The 15,749-nt window shown below is 45.8% G+C and overlaps 1 protein-coding gene across 2 annotated transcripts in view; it reads right to left on the bottom strand.

Moving 5' to 3' along the window:
* Window positions 1-255: 255 nt before the first annotated feature.
* The window catches only part of ADGRD1 (adhesion G protein-coupled receptor D1), an 85,569-nt gene continuing 70,075 nt past the window's right edge, over window positions 256-15,749 (bottom strand). For both annotated transcript variants that reach the window (XM_079322974.1, XM_079322975.1), the window contains 4 exons: window positions 4,438-4,564; window positions 3,289-3,330; window positions 1,469-1,561; window positions 256-946 (listed from right to left, as the gene is read on the bottom strand). In XM_079322974.1, coding sequence (XP_079179100.1) covers window positions 851-946; window positions 1,469-1,561; window positions 3,289-3,330; window positions 4,438-4,564 — 358 coding nt within the window. In that variant the 3' untranslated portion in view covers window positions 256-850. The remainder of the gene's footprint in view (window positions 947-1,468; window positions 1,562-3,288; window positions 3,331-4,437; window positions 4,565-15,749) is intronic.

Raw genomic sequence — 15,749 nt, 5'->3', positions numbered from 1 at the left:
CACTAAGGAAGCTGCTAAAGGCTGAGCAGGGTTAAAACCTGCCAGGGAGAGTGTGCAGCAAACAGAGTGGGGCTGGCTGTCCCCAAGCTCAGTGTGACCCTGCAGCAGCCAGAGCCCCCGTGAGCAGGGGGTCACAGTGCTGGATCCAGGGCACTGGGGCAGAGCTGCTGGCTGGGACAGGGCACAGCTCAGCACAGAGGGGCTGCTCAGGACACCAGCAAGGTCTGCAGCAGCAGCAGGGCACGTCCAGGTGAGTCCCACCTGCCAGGTCTGAGTGTCTGAGCTCTGCTGCTCCACACCCACCCTGCCAGGGCAGAACCTGGCACCTGCCTCTGCCCCACGTCCCTGTGGCATTTACATTAAACACCACACTGTGCATTTAGAATCAACTTCACTTTGGTAATTCTGTAAGGTAATAAGTGTAAACAGAGAGAGCACAGCAAGTCTGGAATAGTCTCATTACAACATCCCAACGGGAAGCATTTCATTCTAGAGCATAAAAATCCATCATCTTTCCAGAGGTATGTTGCTTTCCCTCAGTTCTGGGAGCTGGAATGATTCAGGGAGCAATTAGCCCTTCTTGCACACCTAGAGTTTCCATCTTTGCTGACAAACCCATCCAGTGTATCTCTGTGTGGTCACTTTTACAGGTGCTGCTATCAGCCAAGTGCTGGGACGTGTTGCAGTTTGAAGGCAAGCAACGAGGGCTAGTTACTCAACAAACCAAAATGCAATTCATCAGGCAGGGAGTTAAGAGCCCCAGTCTCTCCTGCTGCTGGCAGTGAGAGAGAGCTGGAGGGTGCCAGGTCCTGGAAGGGTGCTGGGCTCTCCCTGAGGAGCTGCCCTGCTCTCACACTGCTGATAAATCCACACGGTTCCCTGAATTGCTGCTTTTATCCCAGGTGTGCAGCTTGGTGGGACTCGTGCCTGGCCTGTTCCCAGTCATCTGGAAAATAAAACAGTACAGAAAATTGATTTATTTATTTTGCCAAGCCACTCTTGCCTGGATGAACAAAAGCCTGAAAGCATCTATTCACATTACAATGCAGTCACAGGGTCTAGAGAGCATTTGCCATAAAGGATTTTTAAACAGTTATTGCCAGGATCTGAGGTGACTGGCAACGATCACTTAATAATACTTATCACTCCAGAGGGCTGGTTCTTTATAAAAACAAATGTTTCTGTCTCAAACAATCTAAGGAGAGCCAGGAAGGGATCTGCAGGTGCTGGCTGAAGAGTGGGAGTGACCATGCCCAGGCTCATGAAGCTGTGCTTGCTCTGAGTGACAGCACAGCTTTGGCCTTTGCTCTCTAAGCTGATTCTGGAGCTGCAGCTCCTTGATTGCTGCTTCCACCTGCCTACACCTGGCACTGGGCTGGCACTGAAAACACCCTTGGGGCTGCTCTGCTCTCTCCAGCAGAATTTAGTGTGGAGCACAAACACAATAGGGGAAAGGAGCAATACTCACAATGTCTGAATTGAAGGGCTTCACGTTGATGTTGCGAGTTGAGCTGCTGGTGAGGGACCAGACCTTGGTTTTGTGCTTGAAGGCAGCTCTGACCTTTGGCAAAAGCAGGGAAAGCAGCTGGAGGTTGTGTTTATTTGAAATAGCTGTGTTTATTTTCACAGGTGCAGCCTGCAGTCATTGCCCTTTTTCCTCCTCCACACAATGTCACTGTGCTGTCAAACAACAGGCAGTGCAGCCCCACACCTTCCTGTGTCTGTGGGGGTCTCACAGGACATTTCCCATTTCCCAAGGAGCCCCAGGGAGCAGGGGGTGCCCAGCCAGGCTCTGCCTGGGCTCCTGATCCACCCAGGGGCCAGCAGGGCAGGGCAGCTCCAGCCTGAGCTGAGCCATAACCCTGCAGAGGGACAGGGCTGCCCAGGTGAGAAACACCTGCAGCAAGGGCAGAGCTGAGACAACCTGTCAAGGATTAATGGCTGGAAGTGCCTGAGCAGTGCTGGGTGTGCCAACCATGGAGCTTTTCAGACCAGCCTGGCCCATTCTTTATAATTCTTATAATTATTCATTATTCATTCTTTGATTCTTATAATGCCTTTTATAATGCATTCTTATAATGATTCTTATAATGCCTTTAATAATGCATTTCTGGGCATAAAGCCCTTGTCCACCCAGCCTGTGGATGCTTCTTTACAATACCTGAGTTTTACTTCTCAGAAAGAAATTCTCAAGAAGAATTCCTGCTGTTTAGCTAAAGGAGTATATTAGTTATGCACAACTTATGATGGAGCCAGTAGGACCTGCTCTCCAAAAATGACAGCTCACATCAGCTATGTACAAACTGGTTTCTGAAGATATAAATTTTGAAAAGTTTGTGAATTTAATTTCTCATGAGGTTCTGAAAAAAATGACAGCAATTCAAATATTTGCATTTGATATAAAACATTTGAAACTTGAAGATTTCTAAGCCTGGGGGAGAATAGAATAAAGAAATTTTTTCTCCCTACCTTTAACCTGCCTGCTTATTTTTAGTTGATTTCAATATCAAGAGTTTCACAGTGGGGCCTGACCTCTGCAGACTGATTTTGGCAGAGATCAGAGCAGTGAAGGCTCTGAGATGGAACAGGCTGGCCAGCATTAATAAACAATAATTTCCCTGTGGAGGAGTGATGGAGGCACAGCAGGTTCAGGGCAGAGCTGCTCATTAGCACCAGAGAGAATCCAGAGCCCAGGGTCTCACTGAGCCCTGCAGAGCTGGAAATGCTCCTCACTCTCAGCCAGAGCTGGTGCTGAGCTGTTCCTGCTGTCTGCAGGGAGCAGAGAAAGCTGCCAGCCCTCTCACCTGCCTGTCCCTTATCCCAGCTGCTCCAAGCAAAAGGTGCCTCAGCCCCTGTGGAAATCAACCTTCCTGCCAAGAAAAACACCTGGAACTTCTTCTGCTCAGTGTGGATTCCCAGTTTCACTGAGAAGAACATTTATTATCCTGGGTGGAGCTGCAGCTGAGCCCCAGCAGGGACACAGGAGTGAGTCCTGCTCCCAAATTTCTGCATCTCCTGCTGGCAGTGCAGCCCCTCCAGCTTCTCTCCTGACTCCTGAACTGCTCCCCTCACTTTGTTCTGTGCTCCAAACCTTTCTAATGCCAATTAAAACCAATGTCAGGCAAGGCTAAAAATGCTGAGACTCCAAAGGCCAGAACAGTCAGGGATTAATTAAAAGAAAATCAGTGACATAGCAGCAATGGTAATGGAGAAAGTCACTTCTTGCTTCACACTTCTGTTCTTTGGGTTTGGTAACACCAAATTTGTAAACTGCATTTGGTTACATACCTCTGAGTTCAGCAGACAGTGAAACAGGAACATGAAAAACCCCTGAAAATGGAGAAAAGGGAGAAGGGTGAGGTCTGGCAGTGAAAAACCAAACACAATAAATGCAGAACAGGCATCAGGAGCTCTGTAAATATCTGAGTGCACTAAACCAGAGTGTCCCAAGTGGAACTGGAGAGACCCTCAGCACTGGTTACTGTGGGGCTTGGCTGGAACTATTCCTATTTACAAAAAAAAGGGCTCACAAACTTTACTGTACTAAAGGAAAAATCTGGCTAAAAATACATAGAAATTCTTGTTTCATGACAAGAGAACTTTTTGTTTGTGGTTGCAAAGGCCAAGGAGAGGGAAATGCTCTTAGGGAAACACCAGATCAGGATTTTTCAGATTAGGAAAGCAAGGTATCAGCCCTAGGAAAATTTTCATGGCAGAATTTTGCTGTCTTTGGGCTTTCAGCCCAGTGCAAAGTGAAAAGGCCTCACCCCTTTCCCTCACAAAATAATTGTATTTTCTGGTGGTAGGACTCAGCACCAAGAGCCCGTGTCCCTATGTCTGTACCCTCTGTGCTGCTCCCAGACAAGAAGGGATTTACAGGTTGTTTTTCCTCCTCTTAAGCACAGTCTGGGGAGAGCTCAGCACACCTGGGGCAGAGCTGCTGCAGGGGCTCAGAGCTGAGCAGGGGCTCCCTGGACTGAGCTGCTGCTCTCCCTGTGCCACTGGACCAGGGCTGATTCCCCACTCAGCAGCTCTGAGCAGCACAGGAGCAGCTCTGCTGTGATCCTGCCACAAACTCCTGTTTGCCTCACTCGGTAATGACACCTCAAACTGCCTCTGAATAACTGGTGTCTCTGCTGAGGAATCCTGCCTGTGGCACACACTGCTGCAAGAATCAGTTCCATTCCATTTCTGCAGCTCGGTGCTGTCTCCTTTATTTAATTATTGCTACTGGAAACACGAAGGAGTGGGACACAAGTTCTGCTCAAACAAAGACAAGCAATTGCCAGCACACTATGCTTAGCACAGCCTTAAAGACAGGAAAGAGCACAGAATAAAATACAATAAGCATAAATATGTGAAAACATTACTAATGATCCATTTAATTGGATCTCAGGAACACTTCTGTAGCCATACATTTTCCCACCAGGTACTTACTTGTAGTGAATTAAAAACAGCAAATATGTACTGAAACACCAGAGCATGGGCATTGACAGCCAAAATGCCAAAGATCCACGAGCTCCCCAGGATGGGCAAGAGAACAGCCACAGCTTTGGCTGTCAGTCTGCAAGAGGAAATGGAAACAGGACCATGAAACAATGCCAGCCCCCACAGCAGAGTCACCAGTTATGTCCTGGGAAGGAATGCTGAGCTGTGTCTGCACCTGTGCGATCATCACATGATAAATAATGATGGTTAAATATAATGATTGATTGGGAATTGAATAGAATTATTGTTTAATTGCAACAAGAATCATGAGAAAGGATTTTGGGGGGTCCTGATGAAAATTGCAAGAATACATGCTTGGGTGAGATCAATGTATACAATAGAACAATGTGGGTTTAATCATTAATATACAGGTATATAATGAAAAGGGTATAGAAACGTGTCCATCTGGGATCCAGGTTTGGGTTTGCACCCCTGGTTGAGTTGCTCAGTATATAATAAAAGCAGATAATCACCTGTGATTCTGTTTCCATGCACCAATTCCATGGGCAGAGCATTGCTGCCTGTAACCCCCAAAATCCCCCAAAACCTCCTGTGGAGGGGGATCAGGGTCCTGCTGTGCCTTTGCCCCCTCATCAGATTAAAACACCCACTGAGGGAAATCCCTGAGCTGCCTGGCAGGGGCTGCTTGTAACCACAGCAAACACAAATGAGAATTCTGTACAACACAACCCAGCACAGAAACCTTTTAATTAAACTCAGAGACAAGATGTCTCATTAATTTCAGTGACCTGAGCACACACTTCATTATATCCTCAACTGAAAGTGTGTCATGAAGTTTACAGGGAAATTTGGGACAGGGAATCTGGAATTTTTTTTCTGTTCTGGGATTTTTTTCTGCATTGATTCATATCTCTGTATGCTCAGCCATGAATATCTCTGCACAATTCAATTTAATTCTTCAAGGAGTTTTTTCAGTCAGAAAATTAAGGAATATCTTAAAGCTCAAGGCCCTATTTAAATTTTAAAATGCATTTCAAAAGATACAATTTTAAAACAACATAAACAAGTTTATTTTTTGTGTATCAAGGATGCTTTTCCTGTTCTTAGGGTGGAATTCTATTTCCTGAGAAGTAAAACATACTTGCTAGACATCTTTTCCCATCCAAACTTCTGCAATTGGGTTGGTTTTTTTTTCAGTTGCTTTTTTTGGGCACTCCTTGAGGACAGGATTTTGAACTCTCCTGTGCCTCTTGCTAGGGCTTGTGTCCATCACCAGCATCTCCCAAAATCTCTGCAGAGCGGCTGAGCCCAGGGACCCTGTCCCCAGAGCCACCACCGTGTCCCACTGACCCAGCACAGCAGGGACACCTCACAGGAGACATCCCACTGCCAGCAGAGAGAAACTCCACTCCTAACTCACAAAGCAATTGTATTGGTTCTGCTTGGAGCACTAATCCTTTCAAGGCTTCTGACATCCACTTCTCTGTCATGGTGTCCCTGAAGTAAGAACTGAATTCAGACCCATAAGCCAGGATTATATAATCATTGGAGGGAATGCTGTCCGTAAAAAGGCAAAATTCCTTCAGCACAATCCACAGAACACAGTGTGACAGACAGCTCTTTTAACTGAACTTTCTCTCGTGTTTCCTGAGCTCCTCCCTAGTCACCTCCAGCAGTGCCCTTTGTGCTTTATGTAAAAATGAATAAATCCCAAACCTGTGACTAACATTTCAGACTGGTGGCTCAAAAACACTGAATGAATTTCACTTTCCTGTTTGCTACAAGCAGTTTTCACTCACCCCTAAGCTGGAAGCTGGAGAGATGCTGGGAAAGCACCTGTAGCAATCCTGGCTGTGAGTGAAAGTGATTTTACACAAATGCAGCACTCAGCCTTGTTCTCCTGAGCTGCCACCCCTGGGAGCTGCAGCCCTGAGCTCCCTGTGTGCCTGAGCTCCCTCTTTATTCCCAGAACAAACCCAATTCCAGCTCCAGGAGCCCTGGGCTGCTCTCTGTGCCTGAGATCCCTCTTTATTCCCAGGAACAAACCCAATTCCAGCTCCAGGAGCCCTGGGCTGCTCTCTGTGTGCCTGAGCTCCTTCTTTACTCCCAGGAGCAAACCCAGCTCTGAGAGTGGCAAGAACTGAGCACAAAAGGACAAAGGGAGGGATGACAGTGACAGCAAATGGCAGAAAAAAACACAGAACAATCTTGAGGGCTGGTGAAGAGCCCCTGAGTCCATTTGGGATCCAGAGGAATGAGCTCCCTTGCTCCCCTCAAGAGAAAAACTCCTCTTGTGCTGGAGGGAGGCCTGGGGGTGTCAGAGCTGCTCAGCACAGCTCAAACCCCTCAGGGCCCTTTGAGAAACCAATTTTCTCCCCACTGCATGGAGGTGATGTCAGAGCAGGTGTCTGGATGTTCTCCTAAATGAAATTAAGCTCTGCACTCTGCCAGTCCTGATCTAAGTCTAGAACTTCCATCCTGAAAGGCCACACATGGGTTTTCCTTCTGCTCTGACTCCCAGCAGCAGCTCAAGAATTCCTGCAAGACACGAGTGCCTCCTCCTCCTCCTCCTCTCCTCCTCCTCCTCCCCCTCCTCCTCCTCCTCCCCCTCCTCCCTGCCCTGCCTGCACAGGCAATCAGGCTGATGGCACAAGGAATGCACTTTAATCAGCACATACACAGTTGCTTACCTAATCTTGGGTGATTTCTAGGCAGAGCTACAGCAAATTAAAGAAAAAAAAAAAAAAAAAAAGACAAAACTAATAACTGCAGAGGCCATTTCCCATTTCCCAAATGTTATTTGCACTTTCAAAATAATGGTGTGAATCTGACTAAGAGCCATTTGCAGTCACTTCAGATCATTGCTTTCTTGTGGGTGTCATTTATAACCCAGGAAGAGGCTGATAAACAAAAGCATTGTAGCTACAGAAAAAAAACAAAATTTCGGCTGCAGCAGCAACTAAATCCAGGTGGGTTTTCTCCCAGAGAGGGAAGGGAGGTGGAATTGCTCCTTGTCTGGCACCCTCAGTGTGCAGCAGCCTGTCCCCTCAGCACAGAGCCTCAGGAGGAGGGAGAGGTTGGCAAAGAGCCTCAGCTCTCTCAGCTTCCCCAAAATCTCACTGCTTTGGAGGCACAGCCTTTGCCAGGGGGCAGGGGCTGGGCTCTGACTGCACCTGCCAATTGTGCAGAAAAGCATCTCCACTGTTGAACCTGCCCCACTCACACTGAATAATTAAATATTCTGTGGCTCAGAGAGACAAGGTGAGCTCACAGATCAGTCACGAGGCATTCCTGAGAGAGGAGAGTCCTGCCTAATCCTTGCTTTATTAATATTTCTGAATTCATATTAAATATTCAGTAGAGCAGGGACTGAAACTCAAGTCTCACTTCAAATCCCCATCAAGCCAGACAAAATTAAGGCCATGACCAGAAATGGAGCTATCTCAGGAATTTTAATACTGAGAAGACAATTCCAGGGGCTGCAGCACTGGCTCCTGATTTAAGCACCTAACCAGGGATTTAGGAATCCCTGTCTTGCTAAGGCTTTCCACAGAACAAGTCCCTTGTCACCTCCACTGCTTCCAGATTCTAAAAACACAAAAGGAAAAAAAACTTCCCAACAATTAAGTACTGAACCAAAACATGTCCCTCTCCTTTAGTGCAAGTTATTAAAAACAAATATGAAGAACTGAAGCATGATGTCCTTGCAAGCTGCACTTTAGGAGTTTGTGATTTCCCCAGGTAAGCTGCCCTTGCAGTGGGATTTTACCATTCTTTTCCTACAGTTCCTTTCTCCAGCATTTTTGGAACTGTTTCTCTCATGGCACTGCTGTTGCACCATTCTCTGCCTCTCAGTCCCCACGCCCAAGGCAAGGGCTGATTTTCCACTGACCTTTGCCACTAAGCCACCAGAGCAAAGGAGGGTTTATTCTGCCAGCAGAAGAGTGTTCCACACCCAATTAAGGGCTGCTGTTAATTGGGTGTGGGTGAGGAGAGCTGCCCCTGCACAGCCCCTCCTGTCTGTCCCCTGCTCCCAGGGAAATCTGCATCGTGGGGTGCCAGTGATGAACAGCCCTGCTGCACATCTGTGCTTCCCTCTCCAAATTCAATGCCATTGGTGCTTCCCTCTCCAAATTCAATTAATGCCATTGGTGCTTCCCTCTCCAAATCCAATTCATGCCCATTGGTGCTTCCATCTCCAAATTCAATTCATGCCTTTGGTGCTTCCTCTCCAAATTCAATTGATGCCATTGGTGCTTCCCTCTCCAAATTCAATTAATGCCATTGTTGCTTCCATCTCCAAATTCAATTAATGCCATTGGTGCTTCCCTCTCCAAATCCAATTCATGCCCATTGGTGCTTCCATCTCCAAATTCAATTCATGCCATTGGTGCTTCCCTCTCCAAATTCAATTAATGCCCATTGGTGCTTCCATCTCCAAATTCAATTCATGCCATTGGTGCGTCCCTCTCCAAATTCAATTCATGCACTGTGTGCCTGTGCTGCCCTCATGCTCTGCTGCTCCTGGAGCATCACTGGAACCTCAGCAGGAGCCCAGAGGATCTGAACACATTTTCTCTTTTCCATGACAGCTGCAGCAGGACAATCTGCACTGGGCACCCTGTGCCAGTGGGCAATGGGCAGGGTTTGTACCAGCCACAGGCTGCACTTCTTGGAAATCCAAAAAAGTGCTGCTGAAAATGCATGAGGCTCCAGGAATGAGTGACAGAACAAATTTCCCAGGAGGGCTTGTTGATGCCCGTGGCCAGAAGCCAAAATAATTAAATTCTTAGAAAATCATGTGGAAAATGAAAGCAGTTTAAAAGAAGAATTGGCCCTGATCCTCACAATAGTGAGGATTTATTCCTTTCATGAACACAAATGTTCACTTGCCTATTTCCCACAGTGTTTGGTTATTCCCTAAAAGATTCTGGAGTTACTTTATAGAGCTAAGAGAGGGGGAAAGAGACAAGAAAATATTACCCACTTCCATTACAGGTTTCCTTTAATAGTCTCACAAAAGCAAATTGACCAGAAAGTCTGGAGGGATCCATTTGGGGTTTGTAAAAGATAATAAATTACAATTTCAAATGGGCAAGGGTTTTTTTGGGGTTTTTTGGGGTTTTTAACATATCAAGCTGTTATTAGGGGCCAGTTTGTCTCCAAAGGTAGGACAAAAGAGCAGCACTGCTCTCAATCAGACAACACAAACTATAAAAGAGAATTTGGTTTATATCCAGATATTCAGCTTGCCATGAGCAAGCCCTGGGTTGAACAGGTTATGGGATTAGTTCTGTCTCTAGGTGAAATATATCAAATAATTGACAAATATGATGGTGAGGTTGGTTCCAGGGGCAGAGGATGGTCCAACCTTGCTGCTCTGGGCACTGTGAGATCAGCCAGATCCTGCAGCTCCTCCTGACTCAGAGCTGGTTCCTAGCTCTGTCTTTCTTCCCTAAAAATGTCAAGATTTGTCTGAAGCACAGGATTACATAGAGTTATCTTAATTTAATTAATTACTACTATAATGAAACACAGTTTACAGACCTGTTTTTAAGACCCACAAAGCTGCAGACAGTGATGAAAAGCCATTTTGATTAATTTTGTTTTCCCTACCCTGGGATGGCACACCATATGCTAAATTATGAAGCAGCCCCTGCTCTGTGTCATGGGGGGGTTTGAGTTTCCAAGAAAAAATGGTTCTTTGGAAAGACTGCAGGCAAACACCAAAAATGATTGGTAATCTAGAAAACATGGCCTGTCAAAAACAGCCCAGGCTCCAATTCCTCTTTTCTCAAACTGCCCTTGTAGAAACATCAAGTTTTCAAGAGAAAAAACCCCCTGAGCCAGTTCGTGCCTGCAGAGCCCCAGAGCTGCATCACCAGAGCTCCCAGCAGTAATTGTGATTGTTCTGCACACAGCTCAGAACTGCCAGAGACAATCACACAGCCTGGGCTGGCAGAGCCTGCACTGCCTGGGACTCCCAAAAAAACAGGAACCTGCAGGGCTGGCAGATATTGCTGCCCTTGAAGTCAGAGGAACCCTTATGGAAATTTGGGATGGCAAAGTAACAATCATGTCAAATCATGAGGGGAATTTTGTGGAATAGCACTGAACCCCTGAGGAGCTGAATTCTGATCTCTTGACCCCAAGAGTGACCCCCCATGTGCATAGTTATCAGCAGAGCATCACTGTCCCATTTCCATGGCAACAGCACAGCACCAGCCCAGGCACAAACAGCACAAAAGGAATTTCCTGAACGTTCCTGTGGGCCTGAGCTGCAGCACACAAACAGCTGCAGCCCTGCCTGAGCTCCTGCAGGCAATGCATGCAGCTGGGAACCAGGAACAGAGCTGCAGGGATTGCTGGAGCCCAGCTGCATCCAGCTGCATCCCGGCTGCAGCCTGCTGGAGCCTGCTGCAACCTGCCAGAGCCCAGCTGCAACCTGCTGCATCCCCACCTGCATCCCTGCTGCAACCTGCTGCATTGCTGCTGGTCTGCAGGTGAGTGCTGCATTTATTGCACCCTGCACAGGGGCAGTGCTGCATTCATTGCACTCTGCACAGGGCAGTGCTGCATTTCTTGCACTCTGCACCCTGCAGAGCAGTTTCCTGCAGAGCTGGCCTCAGAGCAGCCAGGGCTCCCAGTGCAGCACACAGTTTTACAGGATTTTGCAGGATTTTGCAGTATTTTACAGGATTTTACAGGGTTTTACAGGATTTTAGTGCCACAGCCAGTGCCATGCTCTGTCACTTCCAAGGGTGGTGCCTGCTCCTCTTTTGGCTTTTTGGGACAATCCTGTGTTTTCAGGCACTGAACTGCCTTTTGCATTATTTCTGATACTGCTCCAAAATAAAAGTGCTTTTTAGTCAGTTCCCTTCATTAAAATATGTTTCTGCCTCACAACTTTTTCAATTGAAAAGAACTGGGGAAAACATGTAATTTCTATTTCCAGAACACCTGTAACATAAATATTGTCAATGGTATCTTATTACTTACCTGCAGAGAGCGCCTGAAAGTTTAATAGTATTTTTGATACTAAGAGAGCACCTTTTCTTTTATTGTAATTACCTATATTTTCCATTTATTTAATTTTATTTTCAGAGTGCTTTATTGGGAAAACATGTAAACCCCATGTAGCTGAGAGCTGTGTCAGACTGGTCAGTGATTTACAGGATGCCCAGAGCTCTGCACAAGGCTCATGCTTAAATAACATTTATATTCTGCAACGCCACAACCACAATATTTGTTCTTATTATTCTGCATGAAGCTGACACAGAATTCCAGGATTACAAATTGGAGCCAAGGGTGCAAATGAAGCAGCTCAAGCAAACTCTTGAGGTTATTGCTGCTCACAGGGAATTGTCCCAGCTTGTGATGGATGAAGGAGTTTAATTGTGGCTCTGCTGACTCACAGCCCCATCCTCCCACCAGCACTTCCATGGCTTCAAATTTGATATTAAAACACGGAGAACTAAATCCAGCTAGGACATTTTAAAAACAAATTAACTTCAAAGCCATAGATTTTCAAAACGTGAAACTTGCTGCTGTTGTAATTGCAGAGGGGAAGGAGACAAGCTGTGCTTCAGAGAGCTCTGGCAGCAGGGGGGGGACAGGGGGACACCCCCAATGTCCCAGAGCCTCTCTGGTCACAGCCTGACCCCTCTTGTCCTGTCATTCTGTAATTTTGTAAAATCAGTTTCACCCTGCTACTGTTTGTCCCTGTTTCTCTTCTTTTGCAGAGCAGCTCCTCTCTGCAGCTATGCCTTACATGCAAAAGTATGCTGTACATACCCTTAATCTTTTAATGCTCCTCCCAAAATGTTTGTGAAATGCTCCTGAGCAACCCCAGCCTGGCCTGGAGCCTTTGTGCACTGCTGTGACTCTGCAGCAAAGAAAGCACTCCCATTACTGCCATTATGGTTTCTAAAAGATTCAAGTTCCTCATTAATACCCTCACTGGCAACATTCAAACACGTTATTTTTAGTCTAAAACCCTGAGTCCAATAAGGGGATGCCCAAACTGCATTTGTATTTGTCATATTCAATGAGCCAAAAATTTGATTAGGTTGAAGACATTATCATTGGCAGTAGCACTTCAGCTCACTAATTGTCACTGCTTAATACTTTCATTTTAATTATTTCCTTTGTTGCCAGTCAACTCCTTCCAGCAGCTTCTAGGAGGTGCCTCTCTCCTGTCTGAAGCCATGTTCAATGAACACCATTCCTTACACACTGTGAGGAATTGGGAAGAAAAGCAGATTTGGCCTGTCACACTGCTCTCCTCCAGCAGATGGAAAAAGCTCTTTTCTTTTCCATTAGGGCACACTGAGCAGGTGCTCCCTGTCTCTGAGGCTGTGCTGCAAACATCTGCCACCCAGAAAGGCACTGGAAGGATCTTTGTGTGGGTTTTGAATCCCTGCAGGCTTCCAGAAGAGTTTACAGATTGTAGCTTGCTCCTCACCTTCCTTGTGGAAGGAGATTTAAAAAAAGAAAAATAAATTCTCACATGGCATCACAAAGAGGTGGAATTTAGCTCTGGAGGAGATGATGGCAGGAGAGATCTCAGGAGAGCCCCAGGCAATGCCTGACTGACCAGAACAGCCTGTGAACATGAACTGCTGGGAATAATCCTCAGCATGAGGAGTCTGGGGCACAAGTGACACAAAGCAGGGATGGAATCCCTGCACACAGTGCAGCAAACACCAGCAGCTCAGAGTGAGAGCTGCTGGAGCCTGAGGCTCCCAGCCCTGACTGCCAGGATCTGCTTCCCAGGCAGAAGGGGACTGGGCTGGAGAGTTTATCAACAGGGTAAAACAGGGAGGCAGAGCCTGGCACGAGTGCAGCAGGGATTTAATGCACCAGCAGTCTGGCAGAGCTGCAGGCTGGGATGGATGGAATGCAGAGTCTGGAATGGAATTACTGGGTGCAGGTGTGTGCAGCACCCAGTGCTGCAGTTACCCCTGCCAGGGAAAGGAGTTCTGCACTCCTCAAATAACCAGAGAGAGGAACAGGGTCACAAAAACCCACAGACTGCACTGCCCTCCTGCAGTTACCCCAGCCAGGGAAAGGAGTTCTGCACTCCTCAAATAATCACAGAGAGGAACAGTCACACAAACGCACAGACTGCACTTCCAGTTCCATGTGCAGGGGTTTGTGGTGTGTTACAAAATGCAGATGGGACCAACACAGCAGCTGACATGATTTACTGTGCTGAGATTTTCCTGAAGCCTGTTCTGCTCCCATGCACTGGAGCTCCTGCCATTTTTTCCAATTTTTAGTAATTAATTTAACTAAGCAGAAAACATGTTTTTCCAATGGAGAACTGCTTTATTATTTCACTGAGTTTGGGGGACTCAAACTTGGAAGGAAATTATAAAGTGAAAGAAAGAATAGGGTAAAATGCTAAGAAATATTTCTAATTTTGCTGTAATTGCTTTCTCCATAGATGATTATGATAGCTATCACTTTTGGTTCACTGAGTGCTGAAGTGCACAGTTTATAAAAATGACAGAGATTTTTCCAGCCCATTGGACCATTTCAGAGCAAGCAGTGAGAATGTATTTAATAAGAGCTGGACTTGGCAGTTTACTCAAGGAAAGTTAATGGAACTGTCTCTCCTGGACACCAGAAAGCAGAAGAGAAGTGGCTGGGAAATCAGGGCCTGGCTGGATGTGGTGTCCTTGCTGCTAAACTGAACCCAAAATCCTGCACCAGGGACAGGCTGGGCACTCCTCCCTCTGCTCCAATTAATTTCCATCAAACTGACCTTCGGGAATTGTGTGTTAATTTAACCCCTGCAGTCCAGAGAACTCAGGGAGACAAATTATTGCCTGTGCTAAATGGGATCAGGCAGGAGCTGCCCCACAGGGAATGAAATGTGCACATTTCTGTCACTTTGGGGAACTTTTCTCACTGGAACAGAGAAATCACTTTCCCTGAGACTTTGGGGAAATAAGAAAAAAAAACCTTATTTAGGCCCTTATATGTCAATGAATGTGCTGAGTAAAGTCTTTAGATGCAGCAGAAATAAGTAAGAAAAAGAGTTCAAATGGTTCATAACTCAGAAATGTAATCATGTGCCTTTTCAAGCACATGAGCAATTCCATTAAACTAATCTGCTTTAATTGCATTAAGCTTAGAGTGGCTACTCATATGCTTAAACTCAAACATATGATTAGTTATGTCCCTAAAACAAGAATGGATAATTCAAACAAATGCTGTATATATGCATGTAAATGTTTCAAGGTATTAGATCCAGCATTCTATGAACTAAAACATTTAAATTAGCTTTTTGGCAGAAAATCTGTTCCCTGGATGCAAAACATTCTCATTAAGCCACAACTGAATTATTGCTCAAAATTATTTTGCTGAGATTCAGTAGCTAATCCTCTGATAAAAGGTTCAAGAATAATCAATCACAACTAAAGAAAAAGACCATATTCTATGCATGTGTTGGATATGCTTCAAAAACAATACAAAAAGCATGGTTTTAAGTAAATTCAAGTCATAAATAGAAGATGATAATAATTCTTTGTTCAGCTCTTTCCAGTAAACTGCTCTTGCAGAATTGAGGTTTCAGGCACTAAAACAGTGGCTATTTTCACACACATAGGAAAATTATTCCAGTGACCAAATACAGTTCAGACTGTCACAGGAGTCTGTTGTGCTTTAATTAGTGTCTCTGATCATAAACTGTTTAATTGCATTGGTTTTGCCTTAAATTGTTGGGTATTTTGCAGTTTATGTATCAGAAAAGTTTGGTCTTTTATGTTGCTTCTAAAATTCATGAGAGGGGCTCTGTATTTATTCACTTTAAGCAGGGCAGGGAGCTCAGCAGTGGAAGCAGATCCAGATGTGCAGCAGTGGCAGCAGATCCAGATGTGCAGCAGGATCTGCTCTGGGCAGCAACACCTGAGGGGACCAACAACTGCACTGGGGGAACTGTGAGTGGGAAGATGAAAAATAAACTAATTTTAGGACACTGAAAGGAATTCTGTTCACAACTTTGTTTCCAGTTTTGGTTTTAAGCCACAGTTTGTCAGCTGCTGCCCCAGAGCAGAGCTCTGCCTTGCTCTGCTATCATGTTTTCAGCAGCCTTTGAGGGACCTGCTGCCACATGGAAAATCAGCAACAATCACTCTAAATAATTACATCAGTTTATTGCTGTTTGTTGCCAAGAGAAACAAGCCTTGCTGGTAACATTTACTGCATTGCCAAGTAAGTTAATTTTCCAGAAAGGAAAGGTGCTGCAGCACCAGCCCTTCTCCAGGCACAAACACCTTTCTGACTGACACCCC

This window comes from Erithacus rubecula (assembly GCF_903797595.1).
Source record: "Erithacus rubecula genome assembly, chromosome: 19".
In the NCBI taxonomy this organism is placed as follows: domain Eukaryota; kingdom Metazoa; phylum Chordata; class Aves; order Passeriformes; family Muscicapidae; genus Erithacus; species Erithacus rubecula.
Note: the sequence above shows the minus strand (reverse complement) of the source record. Positions and strands in the feature narration are given on the sequence as shown.